The 19,064-nt window shown below is 53.1% G+C and overlaps 1 protein-coding gene across 8 annotated transcripts in view; it reads right to left on the bottom strand.

Moving 5' to 3' along the window:
- Positions 1–7,811: 7,811 nt before the first annotated feature.
- Positions 7,812–19,064, bottom strand: part of SPTBN2 (spectrin beta, non-erythrocytic 2) — a 41,513-nt gene continuing 30,260 nt past the window's right edge. For 6 of the 8 annotated variants that reach the window (XM_027531540.1, XM_027531542.1, XM_027531541.1 and 3 more), the window contains 18 exons: positions 18,092–18,355; positions 16,462–16,686; positions 16,077–16,166; positions 15,304–15,564; positions 15,085–15,215; positions 14,628–14,832; positions 13,694–14,068; positions 12,580–12,824; positions 12,346–12,484; positions 11,825–11,909; positions 11,366–11,562; positions 10,893–11,035; positions 10,743–10,803; positions 10,609–10,659; positions 10,174–10,409; positions 9,502–9,675; positions 8,976–9,018; positions 7,812–8,667 (listed from right to left, as the gene is read on the bottom strand). In XM_027531540.1, the coding sequence (XP_027387341.1) occupies positions 8,434–8,667; positions 8,976–9,018; positions 9,502–9,675; positions 10,174–10,409; positions 10,609–10,659; positions 10,743–10,803; positions 10,893–11,035; positions 11,366–11,562; positions 11,825–11,909; positions 12,346–12,484; positions 12,580–12,824; positions 13,694–14,068; positions 14,628–14,832; positions 15,085–15,215; positions 15,304–15,564; positions 16,077–16,166; positions 16,462–16,686; positions 18,092–18,355 (3,159 nt within the window). In that variant the 3' untranslated portion in view covers positions 7,812–8,433. The remainder of the gene's footprint in view (positions 8,668–8,975; positions 9,019–9,501; positions 9,676–10,173; positions 10,410–10,608; positions 10,660–10,742; positions 10,804–10,892; positions 11,036–11,365; positions 11,563–11,824; positions 11,910–12,345; positions 12,485–12,579; positions 12,825–13,693; positions 14,069–14,627; positions 14,833–15,084; positions 15,216–15,303; positions 15,565–16,076; positions 16,167–16,461; positions 16,687–18,091; positions 18,356–19,064) is intronic. The other 2 variants (XM_027531543.1, XM_027531536.1) reach the window with 2 other exon arrangements.

Here is a 19,064-nt window from a genome sequence, read left to right as displayed (position 1 = left end):
ATGCAGAGTACATCATGAGAAACGCTGGACTGGAAGAAACACAAGCTGGAATCAAGATTGCCGGGAGAAATATCAATAACCTCAGATATGCAGATGACACCACCCTTATGGCAGAAAGTGAAGAGGAACTAAAAAGCCTGTTGATGAAGGTGAAAGTGGAGAGTGAAAAAGTTGGCTTAAAGCTCAACATTCAGAAAACGAAGATCATGGCATCTGGTCCCATCACTTCATGGGAAATAGATGGGGAAACAGTGGAAACAGTGTCAGACTTTATTTTTCTAGGCTCCAAAATCACTGCAGATGGTGACTGCAGCCATGAAATGAAAAGACGCTTACTCCTTGGAAGGAAAGTTATGACCAACCTAGATGGCATATTCAAAAGCAGAGACATTACTTTGCCAACAAAGATCCGTCTAGTCAAGGCTATGGTTTTTCCTGTGGTCATGTATGGATGTGAGAGTTGGACTGTGAAGAAGGCTGAGCGCCTAAGAATTGATGCTTTTGAACTGTGGTGTTGGAGAAGACTCTTGAGAGTCCCTTGGACTGCAAGGAGATCCAACCAGTCCATTCTGAAGGAGATCAGCCCTGGGATTTCTTTGGAAGGAATGATGCTAAAGCTGAAACTCCAGTACTTTGGCCACCTCATGTGAAGAGTTGACTCATTGGAAAAGACTCTGATGCTGGGAGGGATTGGGGGCAGGAGGAGAAGGGGACGACAGAGGATGAGATGGCTGGATGGCATCACTGACTCGATGGACGTGAGTCTGAGTGAACTCTGGGGGTTGGTGATGGACAGGGAGGCCTGGCATGCTACGATTCATGGGGTCGAGAAGAGTTGGACACGACTGAGCGACTGATCTGATCTGATCTGATCTTCCCTTCTTCTCTTGATCATTTCCAGTTTCTCTCTATAGTCAGACTTTTAAAACACCAGCGAGGGACCCCTTTGCCCATTTCTGAAATAGTTTTTACTTATCTTTGCTATGAATGATTTCTAGCTTGGATTTCTTCCTAGTGTTTCAGGATGGATTTTTGCAAACAGTGTGAACCGGCTGTTGCCCACCTTTATGCCTGTGTTTTGGGTTCTGTCTTCCTCTCCAATTGAGCAAGTTTTCTGAGGTTACCAAAACTATATCCTTTTAACAGTTTGCACCCCTCTAAAATTTTTCGTTCGTTCACCATCCTTTCCTCCTGTGTTTTTATATTTTATACTGTTTCTCCTCATAGCTCTGACCATACCATTCCATCTTCTCCCCCATGTATTTCCCTATTCTTATCTATTCCCTTTTACCTCCCCTTCCCTTTCCCTCATTTTTTGAAAGTGAAAGCCGCTCAGTCATGTCCGACTGTTTGCAACCCCATGGACTATACAGTCCATGGAATTCTCCAGGCCAGAATACTGAAGTGGGTAGCCGTTCCCTTCTCCAGGGGATCTTCCCAACTCAAGGATTGAAGCCTCATAGGCAAGCGTTAAATGAATTCAGAATGTATTATTTTGTGTTCTTGCAAGATACATATTTTTTAAAAAATTAAAGTATATTTACCATGTGTTAGTTTCTGGTATACAGCAAAGTGATTCAGTTGTACGTATACATTTACTCATTTTCATATTCTTTTCCACCTCAGGTTATTACAAGCTCTTTGTTTATTTGTCTTAGTTGTGGCATGAAGGATCTTTTTAGTGGGGCATGGAAACATTTAGTTGCAGCATGTAGGATCTCGTTCCCTGGCCAGGAATGGAACCCAGGCCCCCTCATTGGAAGCTCGGAATCTCAATCACTGGACCATCAGGAAGGTCCCTACAAGATATTGAATATAGTCACCTGTGCTATCCCTTAGAACCTTGTTGTTTGTCTACTTTATATATAGCAGTTTGCATCTGCCATTCCCAAACTCCTAATTTTCCCTCCCCTACCTTCCTCTTTGGTAACTATAAGTTTGTTTTCTGTAAGACACGTCTTTTTAATGCACATTTGCTTTTTCCATTACAAACAATGTTTCATTGTGGACATTTTCAAAAAGGCACAAATAGAGAATATTATGAAATCTCCTGGGCCCCTTACTCAGCTTTGACAATTATCAACATTTGCTCATCTGATTTCATGCAGCCCCTTTGCTTTGTGTGTGTGTGTGTTGGGGGCAGGTGAGCTAGAGTTTTTTTTAAGGCAAATTCCAGTCATATAGTCACCTATAAGTTTTTCACTAACTGCCTCTAAAAAATCAGCTCTAATTTTTTACGCTAATATCATCTGATCCTTATATTTAAATTTCTACTGGATTGTCCCAAGTATCTGTTTTTACATCTGGTTTCTCCTAATATGGATCTAAACAAAGTCCACCCTTGTTCATTTGGGTAAATTTTATTTGGGTAAATCTATGCAGCTGCTGCTACTGCTGCTGCTAAGTCGTGTCAGTCGTGTCCGACTCTGCACAACCCCATAGATGGAAGCCCACCAGGCTCCTCTGTCTCTGGGATTCTCCAGGCAAGAACACTGGAGTGGGTTGCCATTTCCTTCTCCAATGCATGAAAGTGAAAAGTGAAAGTGAAGTCACTCAGTCATGTCTGACTCTTAGCGACCCCATGGACTGTAGCCTGCCAAGCTCCTCTGTACATGGGATTTTCCAGGCAAGAATACTGGAGCAGGTTACCACTTCCTTCTCCAAGGGGATCTTCCTAACCGAGGGATCAAACCCATGTCTCCTTCATTGGCAGGCAGATTGTTTACCACTGAGCCACCAGGGAAGCCCTGTATTATTGTGTGGTATCTAACTACTGAGCAATACTCCACAGTGTGCAGCTACCATATTTTATCTGTCTATCTCCCAGCATAGGACACTCACGTTGCCTCTAAATCCTTATTCTTGTTATAAATAAGCTTGCAGTTGACATCCTTATGTTAATTATGTGTACCCTAATAGATTGGTGTGAAAATTTGAGGGGAGTTAGGACTGGGATGGAATTTCTGGGTTGCTGAGTCATAGGGTATACATTAAACTGTTACCAACCAGGGTTCTTGGCTTTCTCCGATTAATAGAAATTGATCAGAGGTCAGACAAGAAATTCAGGCAAGACTTTACTGGGACCCCTGTTGCAGCAGGGGGAAGTGAGAACAAACAGGTCCCCTTGCTGGCTTGCTCCCCAGGGAGGCGCAAGCTTGTTCTTTATATGGGGTGAGGGTAGGGGTGTGTCCAGGGGTTGGGTTGGAGGGATGGCTTAGGTGTTTTGTCCCCTCCTTAGGTGGTGCAATGGCGCCCCACTCCAGTACTCTTGCCTGGAAAATCCCATGGATGGAGGAGCCTGGTGGGCTGCAGTCCATGGGGTCGTTGGGAGTTGGACATGAATGAGCGACTTCACTTTCACTTTTCACTTTCATGCATTGGAGAAGGAAATGGCAACCCACTCCAGTGTTCTTGCGTGGAGAATCCCAGGGATGGCAGAGCCTGGTGGGCTGCCTTCTATAGGGTCACACAGAGTCAGACACGACTGAAGCGACTTAGCAGTACGTGGTGTTGAGTGCAGGGAGCATGCGCAGTATCCTGCTTTTGCTTTTTGCTTCAGGCACCTCAAAAGTGGCAGTTGGGTTTTTTGGTCTCTTTGTATCTTTTTGGCCCAGAATTTGCCCAAATTGTGCCTGCATGCAGTTATTTTTAGTGTCATCTGAGGAGAGTTGTGTCCAGGCACAAGCACTGTAGCACTGCAGCAAAAGGTCCGGGATCCCAGGACTGTCTCAGAACTAACTTGACTAAGTAGTGTCAGGTTGTCCTCTGGAAACCAGTCTACCTCCCACCCGAGGGATCCTGCATCTCAGTGTCTCTGCCAGTGTTGGACATGATCCAGTTTTCTAATTTTTGCCAGGTATAAAATGCTGTATCATTGTTGCTTTAATTTGCATTTCTCTCATTACTAATGATCCTAAACATCTCTTGTTTCTCTTGAGTTTGGGAGGTTTACTCTTCTGTAACTTTCCTGTTTATATCTTTTCCCCATGTTTCTTGTCAGGTTACAGTCTCTTTTTTGTTGCTGATTTGCAGGATTTTCTTGTCTATTCTAGATATTCTAGATATTACTCTAGATATTACTGGTTTTGAGGCAGGAGGTAGATGGATCTCTCCGTAGTAAAGTGATAGGGGATTCATTCCCTGTGGACTGAAACTCCAAGACAAGACTAGCAGGACAATTAAGGGAGAAGGCTGGGCCCTGCGCAGAACACATGTTTCTCATTTTCAAAGACAGGAGACCTCTATGACCACACACACGCAGAAAGGCTCCTTGGAGGTCAAAGGGGAGTGATGTCAAGGGATGCTCTACCCACAGGCCTTTGCGGTAGAATCCATGGGAGAATCCTGAGATGCACAAAATATGGACTGTGAACCAGGCAAATCAGAATGACTGGCCAAAGGAAATCTGAAGGAAATGTCCCATAAAAGTAATTCAAACTGCCACAAGGATGCGACTCAGCAACATGGTCTCTGAGTCCACTTGTGTGTCCGTTGTCAGTCAGTTCAGGCGCTCAACTGTGTCCGATTCTTTGCGACTCCATGGACTGCAGCACACCAGGCTTCCCTGTCCGTCACCAACTTACTCAAGTTAGGGTTACTGAGTTATGGAGCTTACTCAAACTCATGTCCATTGAGTCGGTGATGCCATCCAACCATCTCACCCTCTGTTGTCCCCTCTCCTCCCACCTTCAATCTTTCCCAGCATCAGGGTCTTTTCCAATGAGTCAGTTCTTCACACCAGGTGGCCAAGGTATTGCAGCTTCAGCTTCAGCATCAGTCCTTCCAATGAATATTCAGAACTTATTTCCTTTAGGATGGACTGGTTGGATCTCCTTGCAGTCCAAGGGACTCTCAAGAGTCTTCTCCAACACCACAGTTCAAAAGCATCAATTCTTTGGCGCTCAGCTTTCTTTATAGTCCAACTCTCACATCCATACATGACTACTGGACAAACCATAGCTTTGACTAGACAGACCTTTGTTGGCAAAGTAATGTCTCTGCTTTTTAATATGCTGTCTAGGTTGGTCATAGCTTTTCTTCCAAGGAGCAAGCGTCTTTTAATTTTATGGCTGAAGTCATCATCTGCAGTGATTTTGGAGCCCAAGAAAATAAAGTCTATCACTTTCCATTGTTTCCTCATCTATTTGCCATGAAGTGATGGGACTGGATACCATGATCTTCGTTATTTGAATATTGAGTTTTAAGCCAACTTTTTCACTCTCCTCTTTCACTTTCATCAAGAGGCTCTTTAGTTCTTCGCTTTCTGCCATGTATTGTACCCTTTTCCTCCTAATAGAAACACGTTACCTTTTTCATTACTTTCTGTCTTTGTGGGAATTCTTTTCTGCAAAGCTGAAGGGCCAGGGCCCTTGTCACTGACCATTGGTCTAGTGGCTAGGATTTGGTGTTCTCACCGCTGCGATCCAGCCTCAGTCTCTGGCTGGGAACCCAAGCCCCACTCCAAGCTGCTGCAGGCTGAGGTCACCAGAGGTCAGTTTCAAGTATCTTCTCTCATCCTATCTAATTATTAATTTTGTCCATGGAGTCCTTCATTGAACAGAAATCCTTAATTTGTTTATGTGATTGACAATCAATTTTTGCCTTAAAGTGTGTGCTTTTGAAGTTTTGTACAGAATGGCCTTTTCTGTCCCCTTGGGTCATAAGTATATTCTCCTACATTTTCTTCTATTAACATTAATGTTTTTACCTTTCACATTCAGGTCTGTATGTAGTCCATTTAGAGCAGTGCTATCCAAATAGAAATATAATGTGAGAAACATATACAAAATTTTCTAGTAAACACATTTAAGAAACAAAAGGAAATAGTTGAAATTGACTTTAATATTTTTGAGATCCAATATAGCTAAAATATTGCAACGTATCATCAAATACAAATTATTGAGATGTTTTAAATTCTTTTTTCCTTTTCAGTCTTCAAAATCCAGAAAGCATTCTACACTTAGAGCACACCTCAGTGGGACTAGCCAGATTTCACACGCTCAGTGGCTGCACGTGACTCGTGCCTGCCACACTGGTCAGCACATATCTCGAGTTTGCCCTTGGAAGTGGGGTTAGGTAAGAATGCAAACATTTTCCTCTAAATAATTAATCCATTTTTGTCTGTCCCTATTTCCCCATTGATTCGTGAAGCCTGCATTATTGTATTTTTGTGCTCTAATCTGCTTCATATCCACCACTGCTCCATTCCATTCTCTCATCCTTCCTGGAACTTTCGTCCACTCGTTTTCGAAGGTGTCTCCCTTACAAGACTTAACTTCCTGACTTTATGCTTATCCTCTTCTACGTCCTGTCCTTAACGATTCGTGGACTCAGGCAGCTTCAGCTACTGTGTGTATGTAAATGCTCAAACCATATTTTTATTACATCTCCACTCACTGTGTCTGACTGCATTCTGCAGGACTACTTCATTTGGCTGCCCTGTTTACGAGTTAAAACGCTAATTTCTCCACTGTTTTCTCACCCTAATACACGTTTTTTCCCTTCTAAAATCTCCAATTATTGCTTTCTCTCCCAATGCCTAGGCTTGCCACCAAGGAGTGCATCCACCCAGCGTCCCCGAGCACCCCACAATGTGTGACTTTCTCTTCCTACAGTGGAGATCTCAGTTATACCTGGAGAACAAAAGAAGGTATCCGTGTAGTGCTGATGTCTCACGACAGAGTGTTCCAGTTATGTTATCACATGTCTGCTTTTAAGTACTGAGTCTGCTCTTCTTGAGAGAAAGTGGTAATTATTCTGTGAGCTGTCTAATCTACTACAGCTCATGTTTGGGAACTTTCTGGGCCTGCACACACCTGACCCTGTCTTTATCATGGCTGATGGGAGGGTCTGCTCAGCTAGGGCCCGTGGCCTACTATGCTAATGATGGGGCTTGCTTTCCTGGAAAGATCTCGGAGCCCCGAAAATGGTTGTTTGTGTATAGATGGGAAACAATGAAAGAGCAAAGCTTTTCCTATAGGAGGCCACCAAGGCAAATACTATTGCCCTAAAACCTTCAGTGGCCGAGCCAGAGACCACGGGGAAAGTCATCGACTTTAATACCTCACTGGATCTAGAATACACTTTCCTGTGTGTTTGTTTTGCACTTAGGACGTGCCTCATGGCTTCCCAGGGTGACACCATTCTATTGGTCAGTGGATTGAGAACCTGAACTCCCTTGACCCCTTATTGGGGTCCTCTCCATCGAGACAGAAGGCGGGGCCAGTAATCACTGCCTGTATCCACTTTCCACCGTCAGGCGGAGCCGTGGCTGATACTAGGTGTGACAGGGCTCTACTGCCTTCCATTTTTTTTTTAATATTTACTTATTTGGCTGTGCTAGGTCTTACTTGTGACACATGGGATATTCAATCTTTGTTGCAGCATATGGGATCTAGTTCCCTGACCAGGGACCAAACCCAGGCCCCATGCATCGGGAGCATGGCACCTTCGCTACTGACCCACTAGGGAAGTCCGCCGCCTTCCATTTTTGAAAACAGTTGGGAGGATCATGAGTGAAGAAAGTTGTGCACCACAGCAGCGGTCCTGCACTGCCTTCTAACATGGATACTGCTTGTTAACGTCATGGAGAACTTCTCTGGTCTAAAAAGAGGCTTGACACTGGTCAACCCAGCAAAGTGGCTGCCATTACCATGGGGAAATGAGACCATGGTAGGGAGGCTCACAGACTAATATGGTTCTTGGTGGGCTTGGATGCTGGTGGACACCTGACACACAGGAGATCCGGGCCAGAGGGAAGGACTTGGGCACGGCTAGAGAGGTCTGTGGTCAGGAAATCAAAGACACCCAGAGGCAGTAAGAGAAGCTGAGCTGTTTAATCACCTCCTTGGCCAGACTCAAGGCTGTGGTTGGCCCCAAACAACTCACACTTGGAAGCTGTCGAGAGTTGCCGGAGATGGAGGGGCTGCTTGAGTCAGAGGACGAGGGAGGATGGGAAGGGGCAGCTTTGGAGTTTCTGACCCGTCATCTGGCAATCTAGCCCCCAGGTCCTGCTTCCGCTCTGAGAGGTTCCTGGCTGGTCCCCAGGGGCGAGGACTGGATGGCATGCCCTAGCTGTGGTGGGAGAAGGACCCTGGGCAGGGGAGCCATTCCCCACATGGCCTCGTAGAGGGTGTGGCGCTGCCTGCGCCCGTGGTGGGGACAGAGGCGTAAGGCTGGGGAAAGAGGGGAGGGGGAGGAGTGGAATTGGGGGTTGCCTGCGCCCCACCACCAGTCTAGAATTAAATAGCAGAAAAGAAGGGTTGCCTTTGGGAACACTGACTTGTCCCCAGAGACAGTTCCTGGTGATGGGTTGACCTTGGCAACAGACCCTAGCAGCAGGCAGTTGTCCTGACAAGAGGGTGATCCTTGTCCACGGTCCCTGGCAGTTTCCTGGACAGAGGGAGGCAGTTGGCCTGGGAGTCTCGCCCCCAACTACTTGTTCTTCTTGAAGAAGCTGAAGCGCTTTTCTCGCTCTCGTTCTCTGCCATCCTTGCTGCGAAGCACGACAGGTCCCTCAGCCCCGGCCGGTGACACCGGGGGCATGGTCATGGCCCGGGTCATGCCCCGCGTGGCACTGGGCACCGCTGGCTCTTCAGGCTCTCCGGAGGCGGAGGACGCGGTGGCAATGGCTGCATTCACCACCCTCAGCCACGAGCTCATCTCTGCCTGCAAGGGGCGCGGAAAGACACCTGGTCAACTTGGAGGCTGTGCTACTGGCGGCTGTGGCTCGCACTCAGTGGGGAAGGGTAAGAGAGGAGGCAGAGATGCCTGCCCCATCTCTCTGGAGAAAAAGACCCCTTTAAGGGAGGGAACATGTTTTGGTGCAGCCTTCACAAACATCCAGTTGGCACAATGTGGGTTGTCTGACATCAAAGAAGGAGACACTTCAGACAAGCAAAACGAGAGAGAGGTGAGGAAATAAAGAGTACATCTGAAGGGCTCCAAGGCAGCACGGAGGGAAGGGGACAGCTCACCTCATCCTTGGCCTGGAACAGATATTCCTTCCCATCTTGTAAGCTGTTGGGAAAGAGAGAAAACTCAGGGCAGAGCTGAGACTCTGACCGGCCAGCTCAGGGCTGGCAAGACGGCCTTATCCTCCAGAGACCAGACGGGAGAACAGCCTCAGATGCTCAGAGCCAACTCGTCTAGACCCTTTCTGCACCTTCTTCCGAGTCTCAGGACTGGGGGTGGGGCCAAAGCAGCTCCTTCCTGATTGGCTGCCGAGGACGAGGGCACGCTCACTTCTGCCCCCGGTGGCTGGCAGGCAGGGGCAGGCCCGCGGGGGCCTCGGAGACAGGGCAGTGCCCACATCCTGCTGACAACTCTCCCCTGCTGTATATTGCTCAGCTTGACAGGCTTGCGCTGTGGTGCTCCCGCTACCCTGCGTGTGAGCACAACCAGAGCCCCCGCCTCTCCCTCGTCGATGTTGCTATTCCCAAATGCCTGGCCCAGTGCCCTCGCGGCTGTATCACTGGGAGCCTCCCTCCTGTCCATTCCTACCCCAGCTTGAAGACATGCTTGCGCTTTCGATAATCAAAGGCCACGCTGCCCTGGGCCCTGGCCAGGCTGACAGGCACTTCTCCATGGTACGGCACTCCTGCACTGGCTGCCTTCGCATCCTTGTAAAAGCCAAGGCTCCCGCGCCGCAGGACACAGTACACATTCTGCCACGACCTGGGGGTGGGGGGTGGGGAACGTGGTGCAGGTGAGGAGGAAACGCAGGTGCCTGGCCGGCCTTTGAGGGGCCAGCCACCCTGGGCACAGCCTGGTGGTCCCAGGACTCCCAGGGCCACTGCTGTCATTGCTAAGTTGCTTCAGTCGTGTGTGACTCTTTGCAACCCTATGGACTGTAGCCCACCAGGCTCCTCTGTCCAAGGGGATTCTCCAGGCAAGAATACTGGAGTGGGTTGCCATGCCTTCCTCCAGGGGATCTTCCTGACCCAGGGATCGAACCCGCCTCTCTTACGTCTCCTGCACTGGCAGGCGGGTTCTTTACCACTAGCGCCACCTTAGCCCATCTTGTTTATAGTTTCCCGGCCCTCCTGCCCCCACCGAGGCCCCACACTGCTCCTGAGTCCTACCCCTTCCCCCAGTCTAGGAAGAGGTTCTGGGCAAGCCTGTCTAGAACCAGGAGCCGAAAGGGCCTCTGCGTGGTGTGGCCAGACCCAATACCTGTTGGCGGCCTTCTTGCCAAAGGCCTCCATCTCCTGTTTGCGGCACAGCAACCCCTCCATCTGTTCCTGGGCGGAGAGCTCCGGGCCTCGAGTGGGCAAGGTGGCGACCCGGGCGGACTCGGATGACCTGCTCTGGGGCATTATCGGAGGGGTCGGGCCCTGTGTCCGGGCCTGCCTCTCTCCCCGTGGCCCGTCGGCCTCGTCCCCAGCACCGGAGCCCTGTGAAGATGGTGCCTGTGTCACAGAAGGTGAGACGGGGGACATCTGGCTTGAAGCGTGTGAAGCTTGAAGTCCAGGAGCGGGTCTTCCCACCCCCATGTTTCCTGTGAGCCTCTGCCCTCTCCTGACCCCAGTGTCCCCACCGCCCGGCTCACACCCCTTTGCGTCCCTTATCTCCTAGTTATCAACACCCACACCCCCAGGAGTAACTCACAGGCCCTTCTGGGAGGCCGCCCTGCTCAAGTCTCTGCTGTTCCATCAGGGGCTGCAAGGACAAGATGCTGTTAAGCAGATGCAAGAGGGGGAGGGGCTAAGATTCTGACAGGGTGCTCGGATGGGAGGACTCACCTGGGGGCCCTCTGCATCTGTGCAGACGCCGTTCACACTGGCCGGCAGGCGGGGGTGCACTCTGGAACGGCAGGGGCGACAGAGAACGCTAAGTGGTGGGGTGGCTCTGGCTCAGCCTCCTTTTCCTCCCCAGGGTGTCCCAGCTCTCACCCGTCCCGGGCAGTGGCAGGGGCCGTGTGGCTGTCCACCAGGTGCCCTTCGGGAGGACTGGCCGGGGGTTCTGGAGGAGGGGGCAGCTTCCTCCGTTCCTCTTCCTCCCTCTTTCTTTTCCGCTCCTTCTCCTGTTCCTCCAGCTGCCAAGAAATTCTGAGGTCAGAACATAGAAGGTCCAGGGTGCTGGGGAAAGCTGAAGTGTCTCAGCTCTGGTCTGACGAAACAGGAAGGATGAGAAGAGAAAACCAGAAGAAGGTGGGGATGAGGAGCCATGGGGGAGATGCTGTCTCTTAGCGCCACCCAGGGAAAATGATGGCTCCCAGAGGTGAGGTGACCACAGGGCACCTTTGGCTCACATCTAGGAGAGCCTGGAGCAATGGGAAGAGAAATGTCCTCCTCATGCAGGAGAGTGTGCGGGGCCTGGGGCAGAGGGAGGGGGCTGGTGTTCCTGGGGTCCTGGTTGCCCTCACCGCCGTGAGCTTCTCCAGCGCGCTGAACCGCTCCTCCCAGGCCACCGCGGACTTCTGGAAGGCCTCGTGCCGCTTGATGAGGCTCTCGACTTCATCGACGGTGCAGCCCAGCTCAGCGCTTCGCACCAGCGGTTCCTGACTACACAGCCAAGCCTCCGCCACACCTGCGTCTCTCCCGAACACCAGCACCTCCAAAACTGCAGGGGGGGCGGGTTGCAGAGAGGTGGCAAGTCAGAGTGGGCAACGGCAGGGCACTATGGCCACTTTGGGAACAGGGACACCAAGAAGGACACCGCCCCAGAGCAGGAGCTCAGCGCAGAGCCAGGCAGCCCAGGGCAGAGGTCTTGGGTTCCACACCCAGGATTCCTGGTCTCACCTACTCTGGAAACTACAGGGTACAAGGCCCCCGGTGTGCCCCCCGGGCCCGGAGCCCCTGGTGGTTTTTCTACAGCGGCTCACCAAGCTGCAGCCAGTCCATCTTCTCCTGCCACTTGTCAGCTGTCTCTTGGCGCCGTGCCTGAAGCTGAGACAGCTTCTCTGAGATCTGGGGAGGCAGAGATGCGAATTAGCACTCAGCAGGGCCTTTCTGGGGGGTCTTACTAATGATATCTTTTTTTTAAAACTATTTATTTTGTATTGGGGTATAGCTGATGAACGGTGTTGTGACAGCTTCAGGTGAACAACGACGGGACTCAGCCATATATAAACGGGTATCCATTCTCCCCCAACCCCGCTCCCATCCAGGCCACCACACAACGTCGACCAGAATTCCACGTGCCGTATAGTAAGTCCTCACTGGTAGTTTTTTTATTTCAAGAGGCAGACAGAAAAATCAAATGGGGAAATCCCTGAACAACCCTGAGGGGACGGTGAAAGGTTTCAGCACAGAAAGAATGAGAAGAAGCAGGAAGACTCCGAGGAGAACTCAGCATTCAGGCCTCCCCGGTGAGGGTGACCGGCTCTGCCCTGGCCTCACCCACCTCCTCTGCCGCGTAGTGGCTCCTGGCCAGCAGCCCCTGCCCCATATCGACACAGGAGGAGAAGCGGTCGGCCCTGGCCTCAATCTCGGCCTTGATGCCTTGGTGGTTCTTGATGACCAGGTCTGCGGAAGACACGTCCCTGGGGGCACAGAAACCGAATCACCCGCTGCCCACCACCCTCTCCCAGCCACGAACCTGTAGCCCTTGGAGGCCACCAGGCACTGTGGGTCTCACCGGGGCCGCTCCTGGGCGTCCATCTGCAGGTTCACCCCGTCCATCCACAGCATCAGCTCCCGGACGGCCTTGAAGAAGCGGAACTTGTCCGTGGTGTCCAGCAGCAGCTGGCGGCGGGCAGCAGAGCTCCCCTGAAGCTGCGCCCAGGCCTCGGCCACGGCCTGCATGTGGCGGCCGATCTCCTCGGCCTTGTCGCCGGCGTAGGCCTTCTGGAGCCGGTGGCCGTCGTCCTGCACCTGCTGGACCTGCAGGGGCCCAGGGCAAAGTTAAGGGAGCCAGGAGATCCGAGGGGCTGCAGCCTCCCTCGGTCCTGGCCCCTGCTCTTCACCTCCTGCCCAGTTCACCAGCCGGGGAAGCAGCGGGAGAAGTGGGATGAGGGTGAGGGGGCCACTGGGAAAGATGGGGGCTGGCACTCAGAGTCAGCCCTGTCACACGCTGCCCTGTGGAGCCCTACTGGGGGGCCTGGGCTTAGCCTGGGGGTCAATGCTTTAAAAGGGCCACTAGCTGGCTGAGCTTTCAGAAGCCTGTCCAGCACGTGGAGGACCTCAGAGATTGCTAGAAGGAGATTTTCAGCCTGAAGAAGGGACTAGGGTGGGGGGGGCCCTCCTGGGTTTAAATGGCTGGAAGAAGGAACTATGCTTATTTTTCGTAGGGCTAATGTCTGAGTGGGAGCAACAGATGGATTTTAGTACAAAGGGAAGAATCTTCTAGCTCCTGGAACCACTTGAAAATGTCATGGGGCCGGACTTCCCTGGTGGTTAAGAATCCACCTGGGTTCCACCCCTGGTCTGGGAAGGCCCCACATGCCGTGCTCTGCAACGAAGAGCAGCCCCCATTTGCCACAACTAGAGAAAGCCCGCACGCAGCAACCAAGACCCAGTGCAGCCCAAAATAAAAATAAACTTAAGAAAATGTCACGGGCCCTCAAAGAGCCTTGTCATTCTGGGTGTGGACACAGTGGCTAGATGTCCCCTGGCCAGAGATGGTTCCCTGGAAGCACTCTAAGCGCATGCTTATGTGGCCCTGCAGGGCATGCCCACCCTCCAGTCCCCCCGCTGCATTCCCCACTGAGTGTCCTCAGACACCGTCGCCCCCACCCACGCTTGGGTCAGACCTGGGCGCTGAGGGCCTGGATGTCGTGCTCGAAGGCACAGTGTCGGCGCTGCAGGGCCTCGGCGGCGTTGAGGTCCCGGCCGGTCCCATCGGGAAGCTGCTGCTGCTTGTGCTGCACGCGCGCCAGTGCTTGGCGCGCCCCGTGCAGGAAGCGCTGCAGCTCGTGTGCAGCCGCCAGCACCTGGCCCCGCGTGTCCAGCAGCTCCAGCAGGTCAGCCCAGGCCTCGTTGAGGCTGTCCTTCCACTCGGCCACCGTGGCCCGGGCGGCGTGGCCCCCAGCGATGAGCCCGTTGGCCAGTGCATTGGCACCATCCACGCGCTCCTGGCCGATGGTGCTCGTGTCCCGCGAGAACTCGCGGAATTTGTCCCGGAGCATCTGGTGGAGGAAGCCATTGCCCGGACAGTGCTGTGAGGCTGGAGAGTGTGGTACCTACCTCGGGGGCGGCGGGGGGCAAGTCCTTTCACACTGAGAACCCATTTCTTGCCCTGGGCCACTTCAGCAGGGCCAAGTTGGTGAGCAAAAGCAACTGGTTCCCACTGACCCTGTCTTTGACACACCCCCAGCCTCCAGCCCCCAGTAAAGGGGTGCTCAGAACCTTTAGTCTTCCGACAAGGGTACCCTAAGTACGGTCTATATTTCTGCACCAGTGAGGGTCCAAACCCCCACCCCCAAACCACGGAGGGGAACCTCATGCCCCCTATACTGCTGAGTTCTGTTGGAAAAGAGTGACTGGTCACTCTTCTCTTGCCCACGTCTATGTGCAGTCCTGCCTCCTCCTCTCTGCACAATTCTTTCAACAAAACACCTCGAAATTCAACGAACAGCATCTGCAGCCCCTGGTCTTGCACCCCTGCCCCTTGGGGCTCCACCCAGGATGAGGTGCTAGCCCTCACCCCGGAAGCCCACGTGTGGCCGCCGTCCTCCCCGCACTCACGGTCACGTGCTCGTAGTCCTGGCCCAGCTCGTGAGAGGCGGCCACCACCTCACGCTCCTGGATCCACTGCTCCAGGTCGTCCAGCTCCCGGCGCAGCTGGCACAGCCGGAGGTGCTCCTGCAGACGCTCCCGCCGCTCGCCCGCCAGCTCCTTCAGGCCGGCGTACAGCTTGTCCACCTGGGCTTGGCGGATCGACAGCCGGGTGCTGCGGGGCGTGGAGAGGACACACCGCTCTGACCCCCGGCCTAGGCCGCGGAGTCCTGGCCCTCTTGGCCCCCCAACGACTTGCCCCGTCCCGGTTCCCCAGCTTTCTAGATGGTTCTGTACACACACAGGTCAGAGGGCTCTGCAGTCTCCTGGCCTTCCTGAACCTGGCTGCCCCTCCCCCTCCCCCTACTCCCCACCCCTCCCCGCTGCAGCCCCCGGGACTGGCCCCCTTGCTGCCTGCTGGACTCACTTCTCTGGATGCTCGTGGTCAATCATGTCTTGGCTGCTGGCTGCCAGCTGGTGGATGGTCTGGGCATAGTCGGCCAGGGCTTGTTCCAATACCTGATGCTTCTTCACCTCCGCCTGGGCGCTCAGCTCGTCCTGAGGAAGGGGACAGGGGCAGCAGGGGGTAAGGGTCGGGGTGGGGGGTCGGGGGAAGACTCAGCCTGAGCTCTGTCCTGGCTCTCACCTTGGCCTTCTCCTGGCCCATCATGTGTAACTCCTGCTCGCCCATCCAGGCCTCAGCCTCTGCAGCATCGCGGTAGAACTGTTGAGCCCGCAGGGCCTCCTCCAGTCGCTTTCCTCGCAGCTCCAGCTCGTGGCCCAGGCGCTTCCACATTTCCTGGAGCTCCGCCAGCTCGGGGCCTGCTGCTGCCACGCCCAGAGTGCGCTGCCGCTCCGTCAGGTCCGCAATCCGGGGCTCGTGGCCCTGGATCTCCTTCTGCAGGGTCTGTCCACAGCAACAGAGGAGACGCTGAAAGGCTTGCTGAGGGAACCCCCTCACCCTACACTTACTCCACACAAGCCCCCCTTCACACTTCTGCTTCTCATCCTCCCTGAGTCCTCTTCACTTCCCCTCTTTTCTGGCCCAAGGATGTGACGAAGGTGCCCCTTCAATCCTCAGGATCTACTACTAGGGGAACCCACCCTCCTGAGGCGAGGAAAGGAGACCCACTGAAGTCTCGGATTATGCCCAGCATCAGGGGCAGCCAGGGAAACTCCAGGTCTCAAGAAAACAAACTTTTCGGACTTCCCTGGTGGTCCAGTGGCTAAGCCTCAGTGCTCCTAATGCAGGGCGCCTGGGTTCAATCCCTGGTCAGGGAACTACATCCTACATACTGCAACTAAGAGTTAAAAGATCCCTCGTGCTGCAACTAAGACCCCAGGGCAGCCAAACAAACAAACATTCAAGTCTGGGGAGGCTCTTGGGACCCCTTCTTTTGCCTTTAAGCTCTGCCTCACCTGGTTCTTCTTCATGAGGAGCTGGACACTGGGCAGGTCCTTGCCGTGTTCCATGGAGCTAGCCATGGGTAGCCGCTCCGTCACCCACAACTGGATGAGAAAGAGGAGGGGTCCGTGGAGGTCCGGAGGGCAAAGTAAGAGCCAGGGGTTGGCTGGGAAGGGGTTCCCGGTGGAACGTTTTCCAGGGCTCTGGTTCTGGGGGCAAGGGGCCTAGAGGGTATCCCTGGGTGTTGCCAGAGGGTTGACTTCCAATGCCCAAGGGAAGAGACAACAGAGCCCTGCTGGCATCCACCCCCAGCACCCAGGAAGGAGACAGAAAGCCAAAGGCCGGGGGCCATTTACCCCGATGCAGACTCTAACCCTGTCCCAGGTCCCAGAGACTCACGATCTCATCCTCCACGTCCCGGTGGAACTGGTGCTGCTCGCGGGAGGCCTGCAGGCGCCGGCAGCGCTCCTCCATGGGCTGGCACAAGGCCCTGAACTTCTCCTCCACTGCCCTCGAGGTCCTCTCCACCTCCCCCGCACCCTGGTCTTCCTGGGCCAGCGCTTTTGCCTGCGCCTGGATCGCCTCCACCTCCTTCTCTCGAACAGCCATCTCCCTTTCCAGCATCTGCCAACCGGAAGAGGAAGCAGATGTTAGCACCGTGCTTCCACCTTCAAAGTCAGCAGAGACACTAGTCTATATCAAGCTGATCATGAATTCTTATCCATACAGCTCAACCCAGGGAGAGTATCTCTTCCTCGCCTACATCAATGGATCTCAAACTTCAATATATCTAAGAATCCAGGGGGTGTGCTATCTGTGCCAGTAATCAACTTATGGTCTCTTGGTCTTCTCCAATCCATCTCAGTTTCAAGTACACCTTTGCCCATTTTGAGTCTTGAAACCTGACCCTGTAAAGACATTTCCTTGGTCCGCTGGTGCAATACTAGGACTTGTCCACAGAGGGCGCTGGAGGGACACCACTATGAAAAGGCGAGGCATGGGCTTCTATTTATGGTTCCAGCCTGTTTTTCTTCTAGCTCCTATAGGAGACGTGGTGGCTCTTACCCTACACCAAGTTTTGCTGGCATCCCAGTGCCATGCCGTCCAGCCTTGGCCTGCCAGCTTCAGACCTCTCTGGTTTGTGATACCCCAGCAAATTTCTATGCCATCCAGCAGGCCTGTGCCTTCTCTAACAAGGTCTGAAACTCAGCCTTGGGGTAGGGAGAGGGCATCTCAGTCCTTCCTGGGGACCCCCTCCCCAGTCCTAGGGACCTAACTCTTCCCTACATTTGCTATTCCTGTATTCATTAGAGCAGGGGTCAGCAAACCCTGTCCCTTGCCTGTTTTTGTAAATAAAGTTTTATTGGCACACACCACACTATTCTTTCTTACACATCACCTGTGGCTGCTTTTACCCTACAAGGACAGAGTTGAACAGTTACAACAGAGACTGTTGCTGTTGTTAAATCACTAAGTCATGTCTGACTCTTTGCAACCCCATGGACTGCAGCACGCCAGGCTTCCCTGTCCTTCACCATCTCCGGGGTTTGCTCAAGTTCATGTCCACTGAGTCGGTGATGCCATCTAACCATCTTATCCGACAGAGACTATATGACCCTTAAAACTCAAAATACTGGATTTGTTTGGATTTTTCCACAACATCTTAGAGAAAGCGGGATGAACTTTTTGGCTAACCCAATATCATTTGGCCATTTACAGAAAAGTTTTTTTCTGATCCTTGCTTTGGAGTACTTTTTACCCCATTGGGAGGTAACCGCCTTTTATTAATTAAGAGTTCTTTCCCCTAAAATTTCCTTGTTCAAGTTAGAATGTGCTGTCCATCTCCCAACTTTACTCTGACTGACACACATTCCTAGAGATTCCAACACTGGTGACCCATGGAAATTGCTTTGAGAGATGCCAGTTAAGACGTCTGTGAGGCCTGGGCACGGCCTCGTGAGTCTCAGAGCTGCTGACTCCCATCTCCTCATTTCCCGCTCACCAGCCCCACCAAAGGCCCGCGGCGTACCTGCTGCTTCTTGAGCAGGATGTTGACGCTGGTGAGGTCCTTGCCGTAGTCGTCCGAGTGCAGCTGGGCCTGCAAGCTCTCCAGCCAGCTCTCCAGGGCGGAGCAGCTCTGGGCAAACAGCTCAGCTCGGTTGGCATCAAAGAGGCTGCGGGCTTTGGCCTGGGTGGTGGTCTCCAGCTCGTCCCAGCGCCGGTGCAGGTCCTCCAGCTTCTCCCACACCAGAGCTTTCAGCTCAGGCTTTTCCAGAGTCAGCTCCCGCCCTTCCTGGGTGTGCGACAAGGAAGGGGTCAGTGTCAGAATTAGATGCCACTGGACTTCACGGGCCAGTAGCAGAACGAGATCCAAAGGACAGCAGAGACCTGAAGTGAAGGCAACCACACCAAGTGCTCGGGTGTTCTCCAAGCTTCCTGAACTTCTCTGCCCTCGCTGCTGAGTAAACCCTCCAGGCTTCTTCAAGGTCAGAACTTATCTTGGTTCAGAGGCCATTGCACTCTCTCCTTATTGTGAGTTCTGGTGTCTCGTGGTGCTTGTGGTACCCAGGGGCACACTGCACACGGTCACACGTCACTGGCCATCATTTCACGTTTCTCAGCTCATCCCTCTTCACCGAGCGAGTCTCGCCTGGTTTCCCCACTCCCATCCTTTCTGCGTGGGGACTCTGGTTTCTGGGACGGTGAGGCCAGCATGGTGTGGTCTGCATGCCAGGTGGCCTGGATGTGCCAAGGAGTTACTGCCCCCTGAAGCGGCCCTCAACCAGTGACAGGAAATTAGTGGATGAATACTGGGCGTGCTTGCTTTGGCGGGGATAACTATGTCTGTTCCACATGGTCTCCCAGGTGTCCCATGACAACTGAGCGCCAGGTGCCCCCTGGGTCACCGGCATGGTAGTGGACCCTTCGCTGACCGCCTTCCCTTCTCCACCTCGTCTCCCCACCCCCTACTGGCTCCCCTGGATCACCTCCCATGGAAGCGG

Source organism: Bos indicus x Bos taurus, chromosome 29, assembly GCF_003369695.1.
Source record: "Bos indicus x Bos taurus breed Angus x Brahman F1 hybrid chromosome 29, Bos_hybrid_MaternalHap_v2.0, whole genome shotgun sequence".
Classification (NCBI taxonomy): domain Eukaryota; kingdom Metazoa; phylum Chordata; class Mammalia; order Artiodactyla; family Bovidae; genus Bos; species Bos indicus x Bos taurus.
This window is presented reverse-complemented; position numbering and strand designations above follow the sequence as displayed.